Source organism: Geotrypetes seraphini, chromosome 14 (genome assembly GCF_902459505.1).
Source record: "Geotrypetes seraphini chromosome 14, aGeoSer1.1, whole genome shotgun sequence".
NCBI lineage: Eukaryota > Metazoa > Chordata > Amphibia > Gymnophiona > Dermophiidae > Geotrypetes > Geotrypetes seraphini.
The window spans coordinates 7,813,956-7,839,791 of record NC_047097.1 but is presented as its reverse complement, the minus strand read 5'-3'; the positions used below and the strand labels follow the sequence as shown (position 1 = coordinate 7,839,791).

At 40.6% G+C, this 25,836-nt stretch overlaps 1 protein-coding gene across 5 annotated transcripts in view; it reads left to right on the top strand.

The window, feature by feature from the left end:
- The window catches only part of GRAMD2A (GRAM domain containing 2A), a 66,020-nt gene that overhangs the window by 18,155 nt on the left and 22,029 nt on the right, over nt 1-25,836 (top strand). For all 5 annotated transcript variants that reach the window (XR_004536987.1, XM_033920638.1, XM_033920636.1 and 2 more), the window contains exons 3-6: nt 6,678-6,776; nt 16,898-16,955; nt 19,593-19,665; nt 23,620-23,723. Coding sequence is in view for 4 of the 5 variants with exons in the window: in XM_033920638.1 (XP_033776529.1) it covers nt 6,712-6,776; nt 16,898-16,955; nt 19,593-19,665; nt 23,620-23,723 (300 nt within the window). In the remaining variant the exon portion in view is untranslated. The remainder of the gene's footprint in view (nt 1-6,677; nt 6,777-16,897; nt 16,956-19,592; nt 19,666-23,619; nt 23,724-25,836) is intronic.

The window sequence follows — 25,836 nt, the reverse complement described above, 5'->3', positions numbered from 1 at the left end:
ATCATATCAGGGATCATGATTTTGTTTTTTGGGGGGGAGGAGTTTGTACTGTTTTGTTATTATTATTGTGATTAAATTTTAATTTATTGTTGCAAACCACTTTGACTCATTTATGGCGAAAAAGGCAGCATCTAAAAAATGAACATAAGAACATAAGAAGATGCCTCCGCTGAGGCAGACCAGAGGTCCATCTCGCCCAGCGGTCTGCTCCGCGGTGGCCCATCAGGCCCATTGCCTGAGCAGTGGTCCCAGACTATCCCTATAACCTACCGCTACTCCTATGAGCATTGCTATGAGATCAAGAGAATGTGACCTTCAAAAAAAAAAAACAACGGTTGAGCCAGGATTTGGTGGGTAGTGAGATTTAGTGCTCAGATAATCTCTTCAAACGCAGAAGCTTTGAATAACATCCATTTGCTAATGCTAAGAGTTATGCACACATTCATCTAAACAATAAGACCTATTTTGTGCAACACGGATATAATTTGATTGATAAGGGCTATACAAATTATTCACACCTGCCAACAGTCTGTAGCTGTGTCAATTTGTTTATCTTAATTACCCATTCTCATTTTCCAGTCATTAAAACAATTGGTTGCAGCGAAATAAAGTTATTTGTTTTCCTTCTTATTTTGGTAAGGTATAATGATTGTTTATCAAGTCAGTAAGTTAATCACAAATTATCGTACATTATTAATACTACCAGTGATTAAAGTTCAAATAATCATGGATTTGATCTGCTTCATCATGCCTAGGAGATGTTTTTATGAAACCTTATTGAAAATAACACCTAAAAACTATTTTGGTGCATACAGGGACTCTCCTAAAATTAAGTTGCATCTAAAAATATGCATACTGCATGCCAGCGTATGCTTGTACAGTAGAGGGCTCATAATCAAAAGTTTGAAACGTCCAGAAACTAGCCTGAGTCAGCACTTGGACACCCTAATAGCAAGGACGTCCAAGTGCCAATAAACAAGACCAATTTTCTGGATGTGCAGCAGCACTTCTATGCTGCTGTGCATCCAGAGCAAAAGAGCATGTTGGGAGGTGTGTTATGGGCGGGAATCGGGTGGGCTTCAATCTGGACGTACCCCAGCCGTAATCAAAACTTTCCTAGAGGGAACTTAAGACACCAGCACTTTGACCTGATTGAGTTGCGTCTAAGTTCCACAAAGGTGCCCAAACCTGCAAGAAGACCACTGGAGGATTTAAGGCATGACCCCTCCCCTTATTCCCCCAGTGGTCACAACCCCTTCCCACCACCCAAATAATGATTTTTAAAAACCTGTAGGCTTCCCATCAACTGATTGCAGCAGAGGAATCCCCATCAGCTCAGCTGGTTATGGTGCCTTGTGTACCGTGGACTTTTTAATGTGACGTTCACTGCAGTACCCCATAGACTAGAGGGCCCCTCTGCTTTTCTGAGCTGTGTCTTTGTGGTCATCTGAAGCTGTAATACAGGCTGGAATGTACTGCTTCTTTCACATCTTTGAGTGGTGGGAAGGGGTTAGTGATCACTGGGGAAGTAAGGAGGCTTTGCCTTTATCCCTCCTGTGGTCATCTGAGCACCTTTTTAGTCCTTATTTGTTTTAAAAACAGGTCTAACCCCGAACATCCAAACTGTGCCCTGGAAATTTTGTAAGAACTTTGATCATCGCTGGAAAACATCCAAGTGCTAAGCCTTCCAAAATCCTACCCATAGCATGCCTTCTCCCTTGATATTTAGACACATTGCAGACAAAAGGTCTAGCAGAACGTCTAGAAAGTATATTTTGAAAATGGCAACTTGGACATTTTGGTGAGAAAAACGACTTAGGTGCCACTTTATGCCATTTTTTTTGGATGTCTTTCTGTTTTGAAAATGAGCCCCAATGTGTGCACATTTAGAAATGTTCTGGAAGGATAATACTAAGCTTAATTTTAGTGAGTGGTGGAGTTATGTGTGCTGTGTACAAAAATATGAAAGCATTATCGCTATAAAATCTTGTATGATGGCACACTTTCGTAAAGCTTGGGCACCCTTTGATAATTTCTGTAACTGCTTTTAAGTTTATATCTCTTTTTTTGCATAGTTTGCAGCTTGATTGCATATTTAAGTAATTATCTATATAGGTATGTAATTATCATATATTGCTTGTAAATATGTATATGTGCTTTTATTGTTAACTTTAAAAATACAATAAAATCTATTTTTAAAAAAAGAAATGTTCTTGAGCAGGTGAAATATCAGGGTTTCAAATCCATGTGAGATTTCTGTAGGATTTGTGGTAATATTTTATAAAGATACAAAAAGTGGCACAGGTAATTATAGTACAGAGTAATCTCTGGTTAAATTCATGGGGGGAGGGGAGTAGACTCGTATATCATTGTTTGCAACCAGTAGCTTTTAGCTATTAGTAGTCTGCAATTTTAGGCATTTGGTTGGGAATATAACTAGCATAATCATGTTTTCTCTCTTTGATCTCTACATGAGTAATGGGGCAGTCTTCGATAGTACTTGAAAAAATATTTGACGTAGCCTGAGGAAAAATCAAGACAGTTCAAACAAGGAGTGTATATGAAAAGCTTTATTTATATTCCTTCCATCTCAAATTTTGAGCTTGTGCTCTTTGTAAGTTTAAAACATATAATACATGACTAAAATAAATGTCATCAACATAGTACGATCCATAAAACAAAACAATGTAAATCAGCGGTCTCAAACATGTGGCCCACGGGCCGCATGTGGCTCTCCAGGTGCTATTTTGCGGCCTGCGGTCTGGACGCGATGATCAACTGTAAAGCGGCGGCGGCTCCTCGCGCATTTCTCTTCCCCCTTCCCTTGTGGAGCAGCAGCGTGTCTGGCCGGCTCAAGTCGATCGATCCGTACAAAGCCGCGGGTGGCGGCTCCTTGCGCTATCCACTCCTGCATCGGAAGCCTCTCTGACGTCACAACATCAGAGAGGCTTCTGACACAGGCGCGGATCTCGCGAGGAGCCGCCACCCGCAGCTTTGAACGGAGCGATCGATTGGGAGTCGGCAAGACACGCTGCTGCTACACAAGGAAGGGAACCGAAGGGGAGGGGAAAGAGAAATGCTCTGCTGCATATGGAAAGGAGGACCCTAGGGAAATGCTGCTACTACTGCACAGGGAAAGGGAGAGGGAGGGAAGGGGGAAGAGAAATGCCTCTCCTGCACAGGAAAGGGGGGGAGGGAAATGCTGCTTCTGCTGCTGCTGCATAGGGAAAGGGAGAGGGAGGGAAGGGGAAGAGAAATGCCTCTCCTGCACAGGAAAGGGGGAAGGGAAATGCTGCTTTTGTTGCTGCTGCACCCAACTAGGGAAAGAGAAGGAAGGAAGGAGAAGGAAGACAAGGGAGAGGAGAGGAACAAGAGATGCCAAGTTCATGGGAGGGAGGGAAGGAAAGGAGATATCAGACCATAGAGGGGGAGGGAGAGATGCCAGGGCAAGGGGGGAGGGAAGGAGACAGATGCAAGACCAGGGAAAAGGAAAGAAGGAGGGAGGGAGAAAAGGAAGGAAAGAGATGTCAGACCATGGAAATAGGGATGGAAGAAGAGAGAGACAGAAGGAAAGATAAGACATGAAAACGTAGATTTTGAAAAGAAAGCAGAAAAATTGAATATTAAGTTATCGCCAAAGATGGATGCAAGGCAGAAAGTGAAGACGGAGAGAAAAACAGTCAAAGGACAAGAAGGCCCTGGATACATAGTTAAAAGCACAAAAAAATAAAGTCACCAGCCAACAAAGGTAGGGAAAATGATTTTATTTTCAATATAGTGATTGAAATGTGCCAGTTTTGAGAAAGAAAAGATATTAAACTTTAAATGTGAGGGCTGCAGAAAAAAATAGGGTACTTGGAGGGCCGCAGAAAAAATAGTTAATGACAATTTTGCATTAGGTAAAACTCTTTATAGTTTATATATCTTTCCTTTTAACTGTTAAAGGAAAGTTTTATAAACTATAAAGAGTTTAACCTCACGCAAAATTGTCATTTCTTTAATAAGACATTAACTATTTTTTCTGCGGCCCTCCAAGTACCTACAAATCCAAAATGTGGCCCCACAAAGGGTTTGAGTTTGAGACCACTGATGTAAATCAGTGTTGCCTCAAAATCTATATATCAGATAAAAACAGAGAAGAAAATAAGTTTTGACCCACTTCCTAAATGGTAGATGCATTGAAGCCAAGGAAGCTATTTCGGAGTTCCCTCAGTGAGTCAGATTCAGTTTCAGATTGAAGGTAGAGCTTTATATTCTAGGTAAGTGGTTCCCAAACTTGTCCTAGAGGACCCCCAGCCATCGGGTTCTGAGGATATCCCTAGTGAATATGCAAGAGACAGATTTGCATACCTATCACTTCCCTTATATGCAAATCTCTCTCATGCATATTCATTAGGGATATCCTGAAACCCGACTGGCTGGGGGGTCCCCCCAAGACAGGTTTGAAAACCACTGTTCTAGGTGATTCCTAGATTATGGAACAAACTTCCAGAAGATTTATGAATTATAAAAACTTCTGTAGAAAATTAAAAAGCCACCTTTTACCCTCACTGAGTAATGTAGAAGTCGTCCTGCAAGAAGAAAGTCTTACCCTATTTTTTTGTTGTGGGAGAGGGGTTTTTTTTTAGGCTTATAGGTTCTGGAGAGTTGAGCTGGGTTGTGGGGTGTGAGGGAAGGTTTGAGTAGTATGGGGTAAAACAGATTTTTTTTTAATTATTTTTTTCTGTTTATTATTAACCATTTTGAGCCATGTAATGATATATAAGCATTTTCATAAATAAATGCCAGAAGATCAGATTCCCCTTGAAGATGAGAAAATTCCACAACTGAAAATGAATGTTGCCTTGGAGGAGATTTCCAGGTACTTTAGTTAGATTGTGAGCCTTCGGGACAGTAAGGGAATTTCTAAGTACCTATTTTACTTATAATTTTAATGCACCCTATTGTCTATTTTTCTGTAAACCGCTTAGAATCCTAACGGAGTTTAGCGGTATATAAGAAATAAATTACATTACATTACATCACAGATTTTTCATTAAATGAATCTCCAGCAAATTCTGAACAGACGGATGAAGGCCACACAAGGGACAAGACCTTTTGTAGTTTGCCTTCTGTACTTAAAAGTGATGTTTGTCCTTGAAGAGTAATGTTAACAATTTGAACAGAGATCACACCTCAACTGGAAGCCAAAACAATGCTTCAAGAGTAGAGGTAATACTCTGTATACATTGGCAACCAGTTAAGACATGCAGAGACATTCTGAACCAACTGTAATGAGTAAGCTGTACCAGCCAGTAATCATAGCAGAGGGAATTGCAATAATAAAGAACAGGAAAAATCATTGTTTGCAAAGCAGTACCAAAATCTGAGGAGTCCAGCAAATATTTCAATCATCTTATACTTGCCCAGCTAGTAACATAGAAACTTGATGGCAGATAAAGGCCAAATGGCCCGGTTCATAGACAACGGCGCAAAAGACAAAGGCGCGCCCGGACAATTGAGCGCAACGCGGAGGCGCACGCCGCTCTAAATTACTGTTTTAAGGGCTCCGACGGGGGAGCGTGGGGGGGACCCCCCCACTTTACTTAATAGACATCGCGCCGGCGTTAGGGGGGGCTTGGGGGGTTGTAACCCTCCACATTTTACTGTAAACTTAATTTTTTCCCTAAAAACAGGGAAAAAGTGAAGTTTTCAGTAAAATGTGGGGGGTTACAACCCCCCACAATGCCTCCACAATGTGGCACGATGTCTATTAAGTAAAGTGGGGGGTTCCCCCCCATGCCCCCCCGTCGGAGCCCTAAAAACAGTAATTTAGAGCGGTGCGTGCCTCCACGCTGCGCTCAATTGTCTGGGCGCGCCTTTGTCCCGGTGCGCTTTTGACCTGACACCCTGCCCATCCACAGTAACCATTATCTCTTTCTCTCTCTGAGAGATACTACGTGCCTATCCCAAGCATTCTTGAATTCAGACATAGTCTCTGTCTCCACCACCTCTTCCGGGAGACTATTCCATGCATCTACCACCCTTTCTGTAAAATAGTATTTCCTTAGATTACTCTGGAACCTATCACTTTAACTGTACTCTTACTATGAGGCTTGAAGCTAAAGTGTGATCCAGTATTACAACTGCAATTACATAACAAAATCCTTGTACCTGTATACCACATATATCTTTTACAGGCTACAGCTCAAAGCAGTTAACAACAGTACAAAGCCAGACATTCCCAGGAATTACAAAATAAATCCATTTCTAATAAATTAATTTCTAAGGCCATGATATAATTTTAAAAGAGAGAGGTTTTTAACGAGTTTCTAAATTGTCTATAAACTTGTGTTGCACACACCTAGATAGCAAATCTGCTAGGCAATAGGGATTGTTTGAAACCCTGAAGTTAACCCAGGGCTTCCCAAGACTGTCTTGGGGACCCCACAGCTAGTCTAGCTCTATCAGGTGTATTTATTTTGGGGTACAATCACAATTTGCAGAAGAGTAGGTACCATGCAATAGGAGGAAAGAATGTGATGATTTATTCATCCACAAAATGGATTTACGAAGTCATTTGAATTAGTTTGTGACTGCCTCAGATAGCCCTCTGCCTCTGTAGCCTCTGTAGCATAATGGATTGCAATGCTGACAAGTTAGGAATACTTTACTGACAGTTGTTTACATTCTTGCAGCGCAAAATTAACACGGGAGGAAAACCATAATACCATGCACCAGCCAAAGAAACTGGAAGCTTCTTCTGAGGCAGAAAACTGGAACTCTTTAGAGAGCAGGTGAAAAGATGAAGCTAATTTACATCTCTTTTTAATTTACTGCCCTTAGGTACCCTCTCCTTGTGAGATCTCTCATTGGTGCTGTGGTTGAATAAGCCTCTGTTCTAATCCAGGATGCAATTCTAGGCAGTGTTAATACAAGAAGAAAAATGTGGTGGTTATTCACTATTATTTGCCAAAGGTTTTGTTTTTTCTGAATTGTAATATTTAGAAGAAGAAATGTAGTGTAGCTCTGTTTCCTACAAGGGAACATTTATGGAAATGTATCTCCAAAGTTGTATCTCACATTTTGAGGATAATTTATAGTATATGAGGATACCTAATGTAAGAGGGCAAGTAGGCTCTTACTTAGGGACTATTTTATACAGACATATAGGTAAAATTACCCCCTCAATTGATTTATCACCTTCTTTTTTTAAAAAAAACCTATTTAACCAGTCCCAGCCTGTAGTTTTGCCATCATGGCCTAAGCAATTGTAGTGCCATTCTTGCATTAAGCAGTCTAGGGGAAATCCCAGTTAGGAAAGCAATCCCACTAATTTCAAAAGTACATCAATGAACAACCGAGTTAAACAATTAATTCAAAAAGTCCATTTCAGACTGCGACAGCTCTAACGTATTAAGAAATTGTTTAATCAGTTAATGGTTCAAGCGCTGGTGCTGCCTCGGTTTGATTATTATCATTCGTTATATACTGGTTGTTCTGAGACAGTCTTGCAACATTTACAAGTTATGCAGAACTCTGCAGAAAAGCTGATTTATGGTAAAAAAAAATAAAGATCAGATCAGATAGAGCCACTCCACTATTGCTGAGCTTAGAGGTTCTCAAGATGTTATATGGTTACTCTCCTGAATATATGATTAATCTTACACTAACTAAGCTACTACTACTTATCACTTCTATAGCACTGCTAGATGTATTTAGCACTGTACATTAACATGCTCAGTAGAGATTACAATTGAATTAAAAACAGACAAACAGTACAACTAGGGGTTAGGGAATGAGAAAACAGACATGGGTACTTTACAAATGAGGGGGAGTTAGGAGTTAAAAGCAGCCTCGAAAAAAAATGGGCTTTTACCCTAGGTTTGAATACTGCCAGAGACGCAGCTTGACATACTGACTCAGGCAGCCTGTTCCAGGCATATGGTGCAGCATGATAGAAGGGACGGAGTCTGGAATTGGCAGTAGAGGAGAAGAATGAGGATACAGATAAGATGATGAACAGAGTTTCTGGGAAGGAGTATAAGGAGAGAGAAGAGAGCTAATGAGGAGCTGTAGAATGAATGCACTTGTAAGTCAATAAGAGGAATTTGAACTATGCAGAAATGGATAGGGCGCCAATGAAGTGACTTGAGGAGAAGGAGAATGTGAGCAAAGCAACACTGGTGGAATATGTCATGCAGCAGAATTTTAAATGGATTGAAGGGGAGAGAGAGGGTTTAGTGAAAGACTGTGGGAAGCAAGTTGGAGTGATCTAGGCAAGAAGTGATGAGAGTGTGGATAAGAGTTTTGGAAGTGTGCTCAGAAAAGAAAGAGGATTTTAGTGACATTATAGAGAAAAATGAGACAGGCTTTAGTGGTCTATTCGATTTGTGCAGAGAAAGAGAGAGAGGAGTCAAAGATGACCCTGAGGTTGCGCACTGATAAGAATGGGGGAAGAGGAGAGGTGGGTTCAGGTGGAAAGATGATAAGCTAAGGGGCTCATAATCAAAAGAGAAAAACATCCAAAAACCAACCTAAGTCGGCACTTGGATGAACATTGTCCAAATACGTCCAAGTGCCGATAATAAAACGGGTTTTGGACGTATTTCTAAACGACCTAGGCCTTCATAGTGCTGCTGAACGACCATAGCTAAACAGGGCATTTCAGCAGGAGTGTCGAGGGCGGGACGTGGGCTGGCTTAGACTTAGTCGTACTGAAAGTTATACAGCCTGGGATCGACGGAACTTGGACGTTGTGACTTAGACCAAGTCACAAAACCCACCTAAAGTCACCAGATAAGCACTGCAAACACATAATACAGACCCCCACACACACTACCCCAGTGATCACCGACCCCCCTCCCCCAACCCCATAAAAATCATAATCACACCTTTAAAATTCATCATCACCTGGCAGCCCGGCATAGGAAAGCCTAGTCGACCTGCACAGAGGCGTCTTAAGCCGTCTTGGGGGTGGGTTAGGGACCCATGAAGAGGAGGTCCCATGACCACAAGCCCCTGTAATCACTGCATTGATACTGAAACATGTGCACTCCCCTATACACCCCCAAACCCCTTTTGTACTGGCATATAAGTGACTCTTTGGTTATCTCCAGGTTGGATTACTGCAATACATTATACCAAGGCATAACACAGAAAGAAATTTGAAGGTTACAAATCATGCAAAACACAGCAATAAAAATTATTACTAACTCTAAAAAGTACGATCATGTTACTCCTCTTCTGCAAGAAGCACACTGGCTACCTATCTCATATAGAATAACATATAAAATAGCATTGCTTACATTCAAAATTCAGCAAACTAATACTCCAACATTTTTACATCGATATTTAATACCATATTCCCCAGCTAGATCAGCATTTGCTGACAATTCCGTCATTGAAAGTAATAGGCACCAGAAGAACTACAATCTTTTCGATCTTGGATCCCCAGCTCTGGAACAAGCTACCAATCTATTTATGCGCCAAAAGCTCTTTAGATAAATTTAAAAGCAGACTAAAAAGTTACCTATACCTATGAATTTTAGATTGGATAATTTAAAAAAAAAAAAAAATTTATTTCCTCTATCAACAATCTTAGGACAAAATACTTAAATCTAACCAGATCTGTAAATAGGCCATTGATCTTCCTATTCACTTTTAGATCAAGTCCTATTTAAACATTTATTTTTAGATCAAATCTTACCTAAAAAAAATTTTTTAATAACCCTCCTGATGCTGTTCTTCCCTCAATGTTTTTCTTTTCTTTTTTTAACAATTGTAATTTATCCCTGCCTTCCTTATGTATCTCCAATTCATTATGGATATGATTGTATGTCTATTGTTTTAAATGGTTTTTATTTGTCCCCCCAAATTATTATTGTTATACGCATTGAAAATACTTGATATTGCGTTCAAATCAAAATTTTTAATAAGCTTGAAACTTGAACTCCTGCAGTCATAAGGGCTATTAGGGTGGTAAATAAGTGGGTCTAGGGGATTCTGGAGGTGGTTTGGGGGAGGGGCTCACCGTGACCTATAAAGGAGCTGTAGTGAGATGATGACATGGCACCCTTTTTGCAAAGTTCACAGCAATGCCCTGTAAGGTACCCCACTATTTAGGTGCCATGTCTGGGTGTTCAGTCCATCACTTTGCAGACCCCTCCTAGTCCAACAGGGCTTGTTCTAGGTGTTTTTGACTTGGACGAAAATGTGGTATAAAGATGGACGATTTAGTGACTTGGACGATCAGATCAGCAGGACGTATACTTAGATGATTTTTGTAACAAAAAAAAAAAATGTGGATGTATTTTTCGAAAATGTGTCCTAAGTTGTTTTTTTACTTGGACGACTTGTGACTTAGACGAAAATGAACTTAGAAGTTCCTTTCGATTATGCCCCTCCACGTCTTGGCCATGATCAGTTTTAAATGGTACCCTACTGATTAAGCACACCATGCCATCTATTGGGCAGTGTCAACACTTCCTCTAAAAATGTATCTTCCCAGCACTCCTACATTTTAGCCATTTTTAGCTACTTCATTATAGTTTATCACATATGAGGAGTGTGTGGCGCAGTGGTTTGATCTACAGCCTCAGCACTCTGGGGTTGTGGGTTCAAACCCCACGCTGCTCCTTGTGACCCTGGGCAAATCACTCAGTCCTCCATAGCCCCAGGTACGTTAGATAGATTGCGAGCCCACTGGGACAGATAGGGAAAAGCTTGAGTACCTGATTGTTAAACCGCTTAGATAACCTTGATAGGTGATATATAAAATCCTAATAATAAACTTGAAATATAGTACTATTCCTCCATTTCTCTCTTCTCCCTCTTTTCTTCCCTTTATCACTGATGTACTCACCATTTTTGTCTCTTTCCTTACAAAGATTGTATTTCTTCCCTTTTTATCCTAATGTACCGGTTTGTCATATTCCCCTGTTGTTTGTGTTTACTTCATGTTTTAATTGTATTACTATTGGATTGTTATTCGCTTAGTAATTCCAGATAAGCGATTTTATAAAAATTTATTAAACATGAACTTGAACTTGAAATGCCAGGGGTGTTCGTTTCATGAAATACTGTCAATTTGCTGTTACTTTTTGAAACACCCTTGTACATCTCCAAACTGTAGAACAATGGTGTCCACTATTTATACAGCACTCAACCCCATGTGACTGTAAAAACCTTTGCTCTACAGAACAATCACCGAAACTACATAACAATGGGGACTATAGTTATCTAACATCCTCTTCAAGCAAGATCTTGTTAATGAAATAGATATGGCTCTTATCGTCATATTACAGTTTTACATTATACACAGAGACACTCCACTTTCTCTAAATGTGATCTGTTTTGTTGATGAGAAAATACAGGAGCCAGCAAATACTGAATAACAAAGGATAACAATAATTTTGTGTTTGCATCAAGGGTATTACATACAGGCCACAGTAATTTGAAACCAAAGGATCCTCCACATAGTTTTAATATCTTTAGATTATCAGATGTGGTCTTTCCAAGGTCTTTCTCCAGGTTGATGCATTGTGTGCTGCTCCCTTGAATTTCTGTCCCCAAGATGCAAGGCTCTGTACTTTTTGCATCTTACTTAGATCAGCACTTCTTTCCGTCGGTCTCCTCAAGTTCATATTTTCACAGATATGTCATTTGTAAAAAGGCAAACTTTTCACTTTTTTTCCAAGATGGCATCCAATTAGGATGTCATCTACAATACATTACTCCTATTATTTATTTTTCTGTTTTGATTGTTTACTTTATTATTTTCTAATTTGCTTTATTTTTAAGTCTTTCATTGTTTTATTTTTAATATCTATAATGATCTGAGAAAATATTATTAATGATTTTGGCCATTTGAATACTACCGTGAGAGACCATTAACATTTTGCTTAGTAGAGGCCCTATTACCAGCGTTGGTGAGATTTGGGAAGATCGCAGTTGATTTCACTCCTCCTTCCAGCCGAGGACTGATGCTATGACTGAGAGTGAGATACTAGTCCATGTTGATTTTTCATTTTCGGCTGCTTGATAGTGCCGTCATGGAGTCTGCTAACATTGTTGTGCCTACCACGAAGACTGCAGAATTTATCAATCAAGCCAGGCCTGAATTTAAGATACTTGCCTGTTTCTGATGCCATTGAAGACGGAGGGTGGTGCCTTTTCTGGTGATGTGGCTGTGGACTGGGGGATTGGATGGCGGTTGGGCCCCGCCTGTAATGTTTGTTGCTTCATTGCAATGCTGGTGCAGAGGCTGTGGGGAGATTCCTGAGGGAGGAGATGAGTGCTTTAGCTGTGCTGCCTTGAACTGGCAAGGAAGGCCAATTTTGTTTCGTGACTTCAGCTGACACCCAGCTCTCAGCCGCTGAGGAGATGATCTTCCTGGTTCAGTAACATTGATTTGTACTGTTCAAAATTGATTTTTATTTACTCTGTCTTGGTTGTTTTGGTTTTGGTTTAATTTTTGCTATTTTGTTTTTTCGTTTTATCCCTTCTGGAGTTGTTTATGAATTTTGGTTTCTTTTTTCTTTTGTTATATCTTTAGTAGTATGTAAGTAAATGTTTATTCAGATGCTTTAGCTAGATTGTGAGCCTTTTGGACAGATAGGGAAGTTCCAAGCGCCTAATATTAGATATTTAATTGTTTGTGAACCACTGTGAACTTCGAAGAGATATTGGAAGTATGCAAATAAAAATTGTATTGTATTGTATTCTAACCACACTGCAATATTGCTCACAAAGATGTTGAACAGAACCACTAATCACCTTTTTCTCTGAATGAATTCTATGTTCCACTTTTACCATTCAACCAGTTTTTAATCCATTCCAACACCTTGGGGCTTATATCCAGATGACTCAATTTATTTACAAGCCTATATTCAGATGACTCAATTTATTTACGAGCCTCTTCTGTGAGACAGCATCAGATACATTGCTGAATGTCAAGTATATCAATTCTACAGTAGCTCATGCTCTTAAAGCAATTTTCTAAGCCTCCAGTTAGATTCATTTAATATAATCTTCCTCTAGTAAAACCATGCTGCTTTAGGTCCTGATAATTTCATTATGAGAAGGCATGGACTAATGCAGTGCTGCTCAACCGTCTCTTGAAGGAACATCTAGCCAGTTGGGTTTTCAATTACCACAATGAATATGAATGAGCTATCTTTACCTAACATAGTTCTCTCACATATAATAATAATAATAATAATAACTTTATTTTTGTATCCCGCCATACCCGGAAGAGTTCTAGGCGGTTCACATCAATTAAACAAGGTTACAAGTGGTTTACATCAGTTGAGCGGGGTTACAAGCGGCTCAATAACAAATTGATCAAAGTTGCCAGGGGGGGGTGAGGGAAGGATGTAGAGGGGAGAGGGGTTGTTAGATAGAAGGGGCGTTGGGATCCTGGTCTTGGAAGAGGCGGGTTTTGAGTAGTTTTCTAAAGCCGAGGTAGTTGGGGGCCTTGAGGGCCATTTGGGATAACCATGGGTTTAGCTTAGTGGCTTGGAAGGCGAGGGTTTTGTCGAGGAATTTTTTAGAGTGGCAAAGTTTAAGGGAGGGGTAGGCGAATAGTTGGATTCTGCGGGAGTCCTTGATGCTGTGATTCAGGGCGAAGTGAGGGATGATGTAGCTTGGGGATAAACCAAATACTGTTTTATAGCAGAAGCAGGCGAATTTGAATAGGACTCTGGATTCTAATGGCAGCCAATGGAGTTTGTGGTAGAAAGGGGTGATGTGTTCCCATTTTTTCAGGCCGAATATGAGGCGGACAGCAGTGTTCTGGATCATTTTGAGTCTCCTGATGGTTTTTTTTTGTGGAGCTTAAGTAAATGATATTGCAGTAGTCCAATATGCTAAGGATGGAGGATTGTACTAGCAGGCGGAATGAAGTGTCGTCAAAGTATTTTTTTATGGTGCGGAGTTTCCAAAGCACCGAGATACTTTTTCTGACGATATTGTCCGTGTGTTTGTCAAGGGATAGATGTTTGTCTAGTGTGACGCCCAGTATTTTTAGGTTTTGTTCAAGGGGGAAAACGGATCCTTTTACTTGAATTGTGGTGTCTTTGATTTTATCTTTGGGGGTTGCTAGGAAGAATTTTGTTTTATCCGGGTTTAGTTTTAGTCTGTATGATAACATCCAGTGTTCTATCTGATTGAGTATGCTTGAAAGGAAGGTAAGGAGCTCTGATGTGAAACTGGTTAGCGGGATGATTATAGTGATGTCGTCTGCGTAGATAAAAAATTTGAGCTTGAGGTTTTGCAGAAGGTTTCCTAGGGAGGTGAGGTAGACGTTGAACAGGGTGGGAGACAGGGGGGAGCCCTGTGGCACGCCACAGGAGTTCTCCCAGCTATATGAGAAGGCGTCGTTTTTGAATACCCTGTATGATCTGTTCCGTAAGAACCCATGGAACCAGTTAAGGACCTGGCCCGAGATGCCTATGTAGGTGAGGCAGTCAAGGATAATGTTGTGGTCGACCAGGTCGAATGCACTGCTCAGGTCGAGTTGTACAATCAAGGCGCTGGAGCCTTGGCTGAAGAGTGTGTGAAGGTGGTCTAGGAGAGAGGCTATAAAGGTTTTGGTGCTGTGGTTGGAGCGAAAGCCTGATTGATTGTCATTTAGGATATTGAATTTATCAAGGTATGTGGTAAGTTCGGCATTAACCAGCCCTTCTGCTATTTTGGTGAATAGTGGGATGCTTGCGATCGGTCTGTAGTTGGACGGGATATTGGGTGGTTCTTTTGTGTTTTTTATGATTGGGGTGATCGAGATGTGGCCTTGTTTTGCTGGGAAGCTTCCAGTAGATAGTAGGAGGCTAACCCATGCCAGCATATTTGCTTTGAAGTGGATTGGAGCCGTTTTCATAACGTTAGAGGGGCAGGTGTCTAGTCTACAGAAGGAGTTGGTATATTTGTTATAGAATTTGTTGAAGGATTGCCAATCGATAGTAGTGAATTGATCCCAGTTTAGGTCTGCTCTGGACCCCGGGTCTGGTTTGGAACTGTTGTTGTCTTGGAGGGTTGGAAAGTCCCCGTGGGGATTGGCAGGGGCAGTTATCGAAGATCTTAGTTTCAGTATTTTGGAGTTGAAGTCGGCTAGGGTTAGGGTTAGGGTTAGGGTTAGGGTTAGGGTTAGGGAGTTGGCGGTTAGTGTGGGTTCTTCGTCCCGGTTGTCGGTAACTGTCTCGAGATTGTAAAGATCGTTGACCAGTTTGAAGAGGTTACTACTGTTGATTGTGACATTTCCAATTTTTTTTTTGTAAATTTATGTAAATTTTTTGTAAAAATATGTAAATTTATCTCAGCTGTCTTCATTGTGGTAATCCTGAAAAATCCAACTGGCCAAGATTGAGAAGCACTGGCCTAGTGGTTATCCCAGTGTAGGATTACCAGCTTTTACATATGTAAAATCTGGACCCCCCCCTAGCCCCACCCTCAGGCACGCCTAGTTCCACCCATTCCCGCCCCATTACGCCCACACCTCGCCCCAGCCTTGCCCCTAGCCCCGCCTCCCTCAGCCTGCTCATTTCAGTCAGGAGGGCATCCGCGCATGCCTGGATGTCCCTCCCGACACAATTTGCTTTTCAAAACCCAGACAAATCACTATATTCCCCTTTACCTCAGCTACATATTTACAGGTAGATTTTAGATAGTATGTGAAAGTGGAATTCACACATCTAAGTCAGGATACAGAGAATTTCCATACTATTTACAAGAAGGTCTTATCAAATCTAGAGCCTCTTGCACAATAGCTGCATGACTGCATGTCAGGATGCCTCCATCTACAAAGAGGAAGGCTGCACATGTTCTAAAATCATTGCTCCCTATGGAAAGGACTCTGATATGCTCCCCCAACACTAATATCTTTAATGCCAGCCTCACCCCCACACATACACACGCATGTGGAAACAACCACTCAATATGTGGCATCCTCCCCTCAGGTCCAACCCCTCTCCCAGAACTGATAGTTTAAAAATAGCTTCCCCCCCCTCCCCCAGCATAATAGACATCTTCTCCAGGTACAGGAATTGTTTGTTTTTATTTACCAGTAGAATGTAAACCGTGCCGAGCTCTACGCTTGTGGAGATGGCGCAGTATACAAACCTAAGGTTTAGTTTAGTATAGTTCACCAGAAAAGCAACTGTCGGCGCTACTTGAAGTTTGTGAGAAATTAATTAATTCTTTCCCCCCAAATACTGACTGGTTTCTTGTGGTTCTCTTGCATCCATAAGGCTGTAGCAGAAAACTTCCGAGTCGCACATTGCTTTATAATCGGCAGCTTGGCAGTTTTTCTGGTCCTGTGACCAAACCCTCTGGTCCTCTTCTGCTATTCAGAAAGGAATGGACAGTTCTGGAGCTTCTTTTTCATTTTGTTTCACTATGTTGCCTTCCCCCTTCCTTATTCTCTGTTTTTCTATGGAAGAGCCTCTTCCTCTTTTTATTTATTTATTTTTAAAAACCTTTATATCCTGCCTATTAAAAAAAAAAAAATCTAAGCGGGTTGCAATATTTCACACAAAATAAAACATAAAACTAAGTCAAACAAAAAAAGAAAAACAAATACTATACAATCAATAGACAAACAAAAATCAAATAAAAGCTTGCTTAAATAAAAAAAATTCTTGAGATGTTTCCTTCCTTAAAGACGACAGGGAATCCATCTGCTTCGACTCTAGCAGAAGGGCATTTCACATAGCTGAACTTGCAACAGAAAACATATGACTGTGATTTTCTTTATGACAGACCTGGTGGAATGAAGAGGCTTCAAACTTTTATCCTGTAGCCCGCAAAGATCTAGTAGGTCAATAAATAAACTCGCTGGAGCATCTTTATGTAATACTTTATAAGCAATATATATTATTCTTCCCCCTCCTACGTGCTTCTGAAACATCTGTTTTCTTTATAGTGTGAGTTTAACCAAAGGACCCAAAGAGTCAGAAAATGAGAGAGGGGCTAGAGAACTGGTGAGTCACAAAGTTGTATTTTATTTCATGTAACAGCATTCTCCCTGTCTCTCTTTTTTTTTTTTTTTATTCCATTGATATTTAATATACACACTGTGACCCTGATTCTATAAATGGCACCTAGCAGCTCTTAACGGGTAGGCATTGTTCGATGCAGTTGTCAATCAACTGCTAGGCATCTTGTATAGAACTGCGCCTAACCTTGCCGAGTTCCGCATGGAACTTAAATTGTTTATTTGGGTTTTTTTAATTAGCTTTTAATGGCGCTTTCAATTACCATTCCAATTAAGCCAATTAAAATTTTTGGCATTTTGCATGGAACTCGGCTAGGCGCTGCCGATCTATGCACTGTTTATAGAACTGGGGCCTTTGCTTCTCTTTCGCTAACTTTTAATTTATGTTCATAGTTCAGAGAAAATTAACAGAGAAAATGACAGCAGATAAAGACTGTGTGGCCTATCCACAACACATGCTAATCGTTATAGTCCCTTCCTCTCCCTCAGCGTTCTTCTGTGCCTGTGTCATGCTCTCTTGAATTCGGATGCTGCTCTTGATTCTACTTCCTCCGCTAGGAGGCTGTTCCTTGTAACTACTACCCTTTTTATAAAGATGTATTACTTTAGATTACTCTTGAGTCTATCTCCTTTCACCAAGCTGCCGCTCTTATCTCCGAGGGTCCCAGCGGAGATGAGCCGTGGTCCGAGCTGCCCCTCCCCCGCCACTTCGCCCCCCAGGCGATGCCTCCAAAACCAAGTATTCAAAGTTATTCCCTGCCCTCTTTGCACCCCTTTGCTTGAACTTATACGCACAGGAAAAAAAAAATAGGTGTTGGTGGCAGTTCTATAAATTAGTCATGGATGATGTAATTTGGGGGGAGGAGCCAGCACGCTAAAAATCACGAATAATCAAAATCACGATTGCAGAAACCGTGAATACGATGGGAGAAGTGTATTTAAAGATATAGAACCCAGAATTCTCTATAGGATTCCAAATGAGTTCTCATCAGAGACTTATTCAAAGGCACTATTGCCCCCTTACTGCTGCTGAGAGTCATAGCAGCAGTGTCCGGTTGAAGAGCTCCTGATTTTATGCTTTTTAATCCACAGCAAGTCCTTTCTCAAGTACCTTGGAGGTATCAGTAAAGAGGCACAAATATTTACATATTGCTTCTGGCAGGCAGGATACATGACAGCATAAAAAGTCTTGCAGCAAAAATTGCCTATTAAATTTTTAACCAATCAAACTTATTCAAAGTTTTTTTTATATAAATGTTTGTGCTCCTAACATTTTGAGAAATTGCCAAAATCCAGATGGATCAATGGCACAGAGCTCAATTCAATATAACCAGTGCACTTATATTCAATGCAATGAAAAAATAATTTTATAAGGCAGTTCACAAACAAGTGTGCTTCTCTTAAAGAGTTCAGAATGCTGGTATCCAGGGGATTCTAATCTGGAGAGACTCACGATAATCTCTTAATATAATATAGTTCAAATCAAAACTCTGAATGTATGGCGGCAATTCTATAAATCAGCGCCTTAATTCTATAACTGTTTAAGGGTGAAGCTAAGCAGTTCTAGAATATTAGTGCAAAGCCACACTGGCATACCAAGCGTTAAGTGTACCTATTACTGGCATAAGTGGGAACACCTAAGTGTCTCATGCAGTGAACACAACCGATAGCACCAACATCAACTGTGAGGCTGAATGATTCATCTGTCCATGGAGAAGCATGGAGTTTGCTGCTACAGTTCTTCAAACGTACAGGGGGAAAATATTGGGGATGCTTAGGCACACACAACACCCATAACGCTGGCGCCTCTATGCACCACAACCATTTCTCCAATGGTCACAATCATCCTCCCATCTGGAAAGGCTTCTCTCCAAATTTTCCCACTGTAGATGTAGGCTGGCCCCAGGGTCAGGGTAAACTACTAGCCCCCACCCCTCCCCATTCATGTGTTTCTAGGGATATCTGCTACTGTGCCACTTACTTCCTCACAAAGGAATATGAACAAGCCAATTTTGTTGATTTATTCACTAACAAATACAGAATACTTCATTTATCAAAAAGGGCATATTTACAGGAAAACATAGAAACTTTAATATTATGTCTCACTGAATTAGACCATATTAGGAGAGCCATAGAAAACAAAGGTATTTTACTGTAAATTTTGATTTTGAATATTAATTTTTGTCTGTTTGTAACATTTACTGTAAAAGCAACAGCATCACCATCTTTCCTTTCTCAAGGTGGTCTGAATTGCAGTTTTAAAGGGTCCAGATTCTCAGGTGGTCTGGATTTTTGGACTTGTACTATATCTGATATTTGATGAGAACCAGGGAGGACAACACAATCCAAACACAGAGCTACATAGGTGCACTTTATTAAGGAGAAAGGGAGCTACTATGGCTTGCAAAATTTGATCATCCCTGACAACTAGGAATAGTAGGCCTTTGTATCACCTACTTTTCCTCTGCACATCCAAGACTACTCATCTGTCAAAGTGATTGGGTGATTTCTTTGGCTCAAATCTTACTCTGGAATCTTTCTGGATGCTACAAAGTCTGTGAGAAAGGAAAAAAAAAATTACATCAACTCCTAATTTGAAATGTTTGTATTGTTCTGCATCTAGACACCAAATAAAAATAACTCGCAGTACCACAAGTTGTTCAAAGATCTTCCTGTAGAAGAGAACTTGTTGAAAGGTGAGTACTTGAGGCTCTCTTAAACTGTACAGGACACGTGGCTTTCAGAAAAAAAAAAATGTAGACTGCTGTAATGGCACCTTATAGGACAGTGGTCTCAAACTCAAACCCTTTGCAGGGCCACATTTTGGATTTGTAGGTATTTGGAGAGCCTCAGAAAAAATAGTTAATGGCATATTAAAGAAATTACAATTTTGCATGAGGTAAAACTCTTTATAGTTTATAAATCTTTCCTTTTGGCTAAGTCTTAATAATAATATTGTAATCTATAGCTAAAGAGACATATGATCAAGAAACAGTTTTATTTTACTTTTTTTGATTTTGATAAAAATACCAAGGGCCTCAAAATAGTACCTGGCAGGCCGCATGTTGCCCCCAGGCCGCAAGTTTGAGACCACTGTTGTAGGATGACTGGAGGGAAGATCCTTATTCATTCTGCTGTTCTAACGGCCCAGAGATCAGCTGTCCTAAGCTGGCCAATGCTATTTATCTTCCCTTATTGAACATAGCTGCAGAAATTAATTCCTTTTCTATCTCTTATGTCCTGTAGCTTCTTCATCTAAATATATTTCCTTGAATGTAATGCCTTTTATTCCATCTAAACTCCTTGGTGGATTACAACATCTCACTTGAAATGATAAAAGCATTTGATTCATCGCTGTGCTTCTCAATGTGTACCATATGTATCCTTACAATTTGTGACATATTTTATAATAATAATAATAATAATAATTTTATTCTTATATACCACCATACCGAAAAAGTTCTAGGTGGTTCACAACAAGGTGAGCTAATACATGGGGTACAGATAAAATACAAATTAGAATAACAGACTTAAAAACAGATAAAGACAGAAAGCATTTACAATATAATGCAGAAAATACTGGCATGGCAGGGAAAGGCCCAAACTAACAATTTTCCAAAGACAATGAGGCACACGGTCTTTGTACATCACAATGGTGCTTTCTTCAGTTGTTGCAAAGGAACCCTGAGGTGTGAAAATGTCCTGCAGATTGTCATCTTGGTGGCACAAAAAAAGTCCCAATGTGTTTCAAACTGCAAAACTTCCAGTTTACTCCAAGGCAAGTTGGCTGCTGGAACTCTGCATCACATGTGTACATTATGGGGTAATTCTACTGTATAACAATGTAATGTAATGTAATGTAATTTATTTCTTATATACCGCTACATCCGTTAGGTTCTAAGCGGTTTGAAGAAAATATACATTAAGATTAGAAATGAGAAGTAAGAAGGTACTTAAAAATTCCCTTACTGTCCCGAAGGCTCACAATCTAACTAAAGTACCTGGAAATTAATAAATAAGAGAAAATAAAGATGGTTGAAAAAAGAAAAATTCTATGTGAATTTATAGGATGGAAATTAAACTGACAGTGAAGAACTGTATGAAAAATACATATGGAATGCAGTTAGAGAGGGTAGGTTACAATCTATTGATGGTATTTGTTTAATTGGAAGGTGTTAAGGTGGGTCATTTGGGGGAAGGTTATCTGAAGGTCAAAGAGGAGGGGTTAAGATATTTGGATGAATTTTTTGAAAAGCAGGGTTTTGATTTCTTTTCAGAATGTTTTGAAGTTGTCTGATATTGTCATAAGATTGGAGATGGAATGGTTGATTTTTGCTGCTTGTGTTGCCAGAAGGTTGTCAAACATTTTCTTGCGTTGTGTGCCTTTGAGTGGGGGGAAGGCGAAAGGGTTCGAGGTTCTTCTGTGTCTTGAGGTGGAGATTTGGTTTAAGCGGTTGTTTAGATAGGAGGGGGAAGAGCCGTGTAATGCTTTGAATATCAGGCAGTGGAATTTGAATTGGATTCGTGCTTGTATGGGTAGCCAGTGAGAGTCTAAGAAGGCAGTTGTTATGTGATCATATTTTTTGAGTGAGTAGATCAATCTGAGGGCGGTGTTTTGTACGGTCTGGAGTTGTTTTATCATAGTGGCTGGACAAGGAAGATAGAGGGAGTTGCAATAATCCAGCTAGACCTAAGACTAGGTATAACAAGTATACTATTTTTAAAAATGGGGGACCTACTTTTCAGTGCTGGGGTTGTGATGCCCTGAACCAATTGTTTGTCTGGTGCCCTCCCTCCCACCTGCATTATTGCCTCCCAGTACCCTCCTCCAGCTGCTGTTTTACAGCAGAATGAGTATTTGTTTTGCGCTCACCTCTGTGTTCTGCTCCTTGTTCAGCCACCAGGAAGTAGCTCTTCTCACATTTAAACCTGTGGCAGTGGCCATGCAGAGAAGAGAGCGCAACGGCGAGAGCAAAGCATTACTGTTTCCCTCTAAGCTGAGCAGGAGTCCTTCATCTATAGACTTGCCAGTGAGTGCTGTAACATTATATTTTTACTAGTGAGAGACAGGCGAGTTGTGCAGGACTCCAGGAAACCCACCTGTCCCTAGTGATTGAAAACATAATATTGAAGGACCACCACCCAATGGCAGCAATGTAGTTAGAGGACTGAAATGAGAGAGCCTAGGATGACGTTAAGAGGTGATAGGCTCAGGAGTAATCAAAGGAAATACTTTTTTACAGAAAAGGTGGTAGATGCATGGAACAGTCTCCCGGAAGAGGTGGCTGTGTCTGAATTCAAGAAAGCGTGGGATAGGCATGTAGGATCTCTTAGAGAGAGGAAGAGATAATGGTTACTATGGATGAGCAGACTGGATGGGCCATTTGGCTTTTATCTGCCATCATGTTTCTGTGTAACTTAAAAGGAACAGTGCAAATCTTGCCAGTGAGATCCCTGACCTCATCTAGCTCGTGTCTTAAGCCAGTTCTGCCACTTTCCTTTATAGAAAACTAGCGTAACTAGATGTACCATTTACTGTATATGTGTAAGCACATAGTAACATAGTAACATAGTAGATGACGGCAGATAAAGACCCGAATGGTCCATCCAGTCTGCCCAACCTGATTCAATTTAAAAATGTTTTTTATTTTATTTTATTTTTTTAATTTTTCTTCTTAGCTATTTCTGGGCAAGCACTTAAGCCCAAATTCTATAAGCAGCGCCTAAAGTGAGGCGCCGACTTTGGAGGCGCCTAACTAGATAGGCGCCTATCTAAATTGAATGACAAGCTCAATTAAGCTTTTTAATCAGCATTGATTGCAACATAGGCGCCTATCGAGAAAACACGATTCTGTAACAAGGCGCCTATAAAAATTTAGGCGCCCTTCAAAAAAAATAGGCGCTATGCACGTTAGGCGTGGGCGTGGCTACATGTTAGGCGCCTTGTTGCAGAATCGCTGTTCTTAAGCGTGGCTTAAGCGCTCAGCTATGCGCATAACTTCTAAGCGTGCCTAGAGCTGGCCTATTTACTGGGCGCCTCTAAAATAAGTGCCACTCAGCGTGATTCACTAAACAGCAATCAATTGTGCTTGAATTGCGCTGAACGGCGCCTAATTAGGCGCCTAACTTTTAGGCACTGCTTATAGAATTTCGGCTTTAATGACAGCCATAGAACTGGCATAGATGTGTACACCTATAATCTGGAAACACACACACGATATTCTATAAGTTATAGTTGTTAATATAATCTGGAAACACACACACGATATTCTATAAGTTATAGTTGTTAATATGCATCTTGCTTACCCAAACTCCTGCATATGTGAATGATACCTGTAAAAAAAAAAAACACACATAAGAACATAAGAAGTTGCCTCCACTGGGTCAGACCGGAGGTCCATCTCGCCCAGCGGCCCGCTCCCGCGGCGGCCCACCAGGTATGTTTCTTGCATTTACGTGTGTCTATGCCATAATTCTAAACATTTATATGCATGTTAGTGCCTATGTTTTTGAATTGCCCCCACCCCCAATCTGTTTCCTTGATGTATTGTGTTTTTCAGTGTCCATGTAAATTTGCTGTATGTTATTAGCATGATATTCTCTTTCTTGGTATGTCAGGATGGGCTGTGATCTTTATTATTAATTTTCAGTGTATTCCTGTGCGCTTCTGAAGGAATTCCTCATTCAAGGACGTCTCTACATTTCCCACAATTGGCTTTGCTTCTATGCCAACCTCTTTGGAAAAGATATTAAGGTAATCTAATTTGTTTCTGGTCCTGGCATGGGGGTCAGAGCGGCAGGAAAGTATGGGCTTGACCACCACCTATTTCTATTGAAGTGCGGGGGGGAGGGGGGTTCATCTGGTGTGGAGGGGGGGTTTGCCGTAGCAAGAGGGAGTGGGTGCCTCTATTTTGGTTCCAGGGGGGGGAGGGGTCACTTTTTTTAACGAGGACAGATATTGTGCGTGTGTAACACATGCACAACATCTGTTCCCATTTAAAAATAAGGTGGGGTATAAAACAGGAGAGCCAAATCCACAAATTGAAAGACGTAAAAGAAGGAGTGGAAATGTCCTATAAATACTGGTGGGCTAGTTCTATTTCATAAATGTCCTTATATTCATCCAATAGCTTAATGACTCGACATGTACATGTTTTGGCCAAAATGGCCTGCCTCAGGAGTCTTGTGAGTCTTCAAAAAGATGTGTCCACTAATGTGCTAGATTCCAAGTCGCTGATATAAGACTTCGAGTAATCAAATAAAATGGCCATTTTCTTTTCACTACGCACGCTTAGGACCTTTTTTTGGCTCCAGCGATTCTCGCCATTTTATTTGATTACTTACAGTCTTATATCAGCGACTTGGAATCTAGCACATTAGTGGACACATCTTTTTGAAGACTCACAAGACTCCTGAGGCAGACCAGTTTGCCCAAAACATGTACATCTAATCTAATCCTTAGGTTTGTATATCGCATGTACATGTCGAGTCATTGAGCTATTGGATGAATAAAAGGACATTTATGAAATAGATTGAGTCCACCAGTCTTTATAGGACATTTCCACTCCTTGTTTTACCCATTAAAAAAAATAAAAATTAAAAAAAGGCTTCCTGCCCAAACAGCTGAGTTGCAGGAGGCTGCTTCAGGGCTTCCCCTGAAGCTCAGCTGTTTGAGCGGGGTGGAATTAGGGCAGACATCTGACAACTCATTTGCATGGAAAGCCTTGGGAGCATGGATCGCTATTTGGAAATCAGCCCAAAACTTGGCCCACAGATCAGCGTGCCGCTGTTGGCCTGCCCTAGAAGTCTTCATTTAGCAGCGATTTCCTGTTTTCGCATAGGCGGGATGCTGCTGAATGAAGGGTTCCGGAGCAGGCCTACGGCAGCCCACTGATCTCGTCGATGCTGCCTGAAGATTTAAAATGACAAACACTGGGGAGGAGGTAGGTGTGAGGAAGTTGGGAGCCAGATTTCAGACCATTTTCCAAGCTTCACCAGGTCTCTCCTCATGTTATTCACACCATCCTGGGTGTCTTACTCTAAAGCAAGATTTTGGTATCATCCGCAAAGAGGCAAATCTTACCCAACAGCCCTGCAGCAATATCGTTTTTAAAAAATGTTAAAAAGAACAGGCCCAAGAACAGAACCTTGAGGCACACCACTGGTAACATCCCTTTCCTCAGAGTGATCTCCACTGACCACTACCCTCTGTCATCTTCCACGTAACCAGTTCCTGACCCAGCCCATCTCTTTGGGCCCCATCCCAAGAGCACTCATTTATTAGACATCTGTGTGGCACACTGTCAAAGGCTTTGCTAAAATCTAAATACACCACATTTAATGTATTCCCTCTTCTCAATTCTCTGGTCACCCAGTCAAAGAAATTGATCAGATTTGTCTGACAAGACTTACCTCCAGAAACTTCACCATGCTCTGTTTTAAAAGCGTTTCCACTAATTTGCTTACCACAGAAGTCATGACCATGTCAAGAGAAAGAGATTGCTTTGAATTGAGTCTATTCTTCCAGAGAGCAACTTATTATTTGGACTGGTTTTTATGCTTTATTAAAGGTGCTTTGGACTTTATAGTGTTCCACTTCATTTTTCACTGTTTGTAAAATAGGAAACCTGCATATATATTTTATTTATTTATATATATTTTAGAAAAGGCTCTATGTCAGGAGATCCTTTTCAAAAATAATACCTGAACTGTATACATCATAACCTGGCTGTATGAATTTTGATTTCAACCTTCTGTCTAAAATAGGGCCACACATAAGTACAGATCATGTACATGATAATACAATATTATTCAAATTTTCCTGTATCTGCTTTAAGCTGATATTGGGATTGTCTCCAGCTTAATTT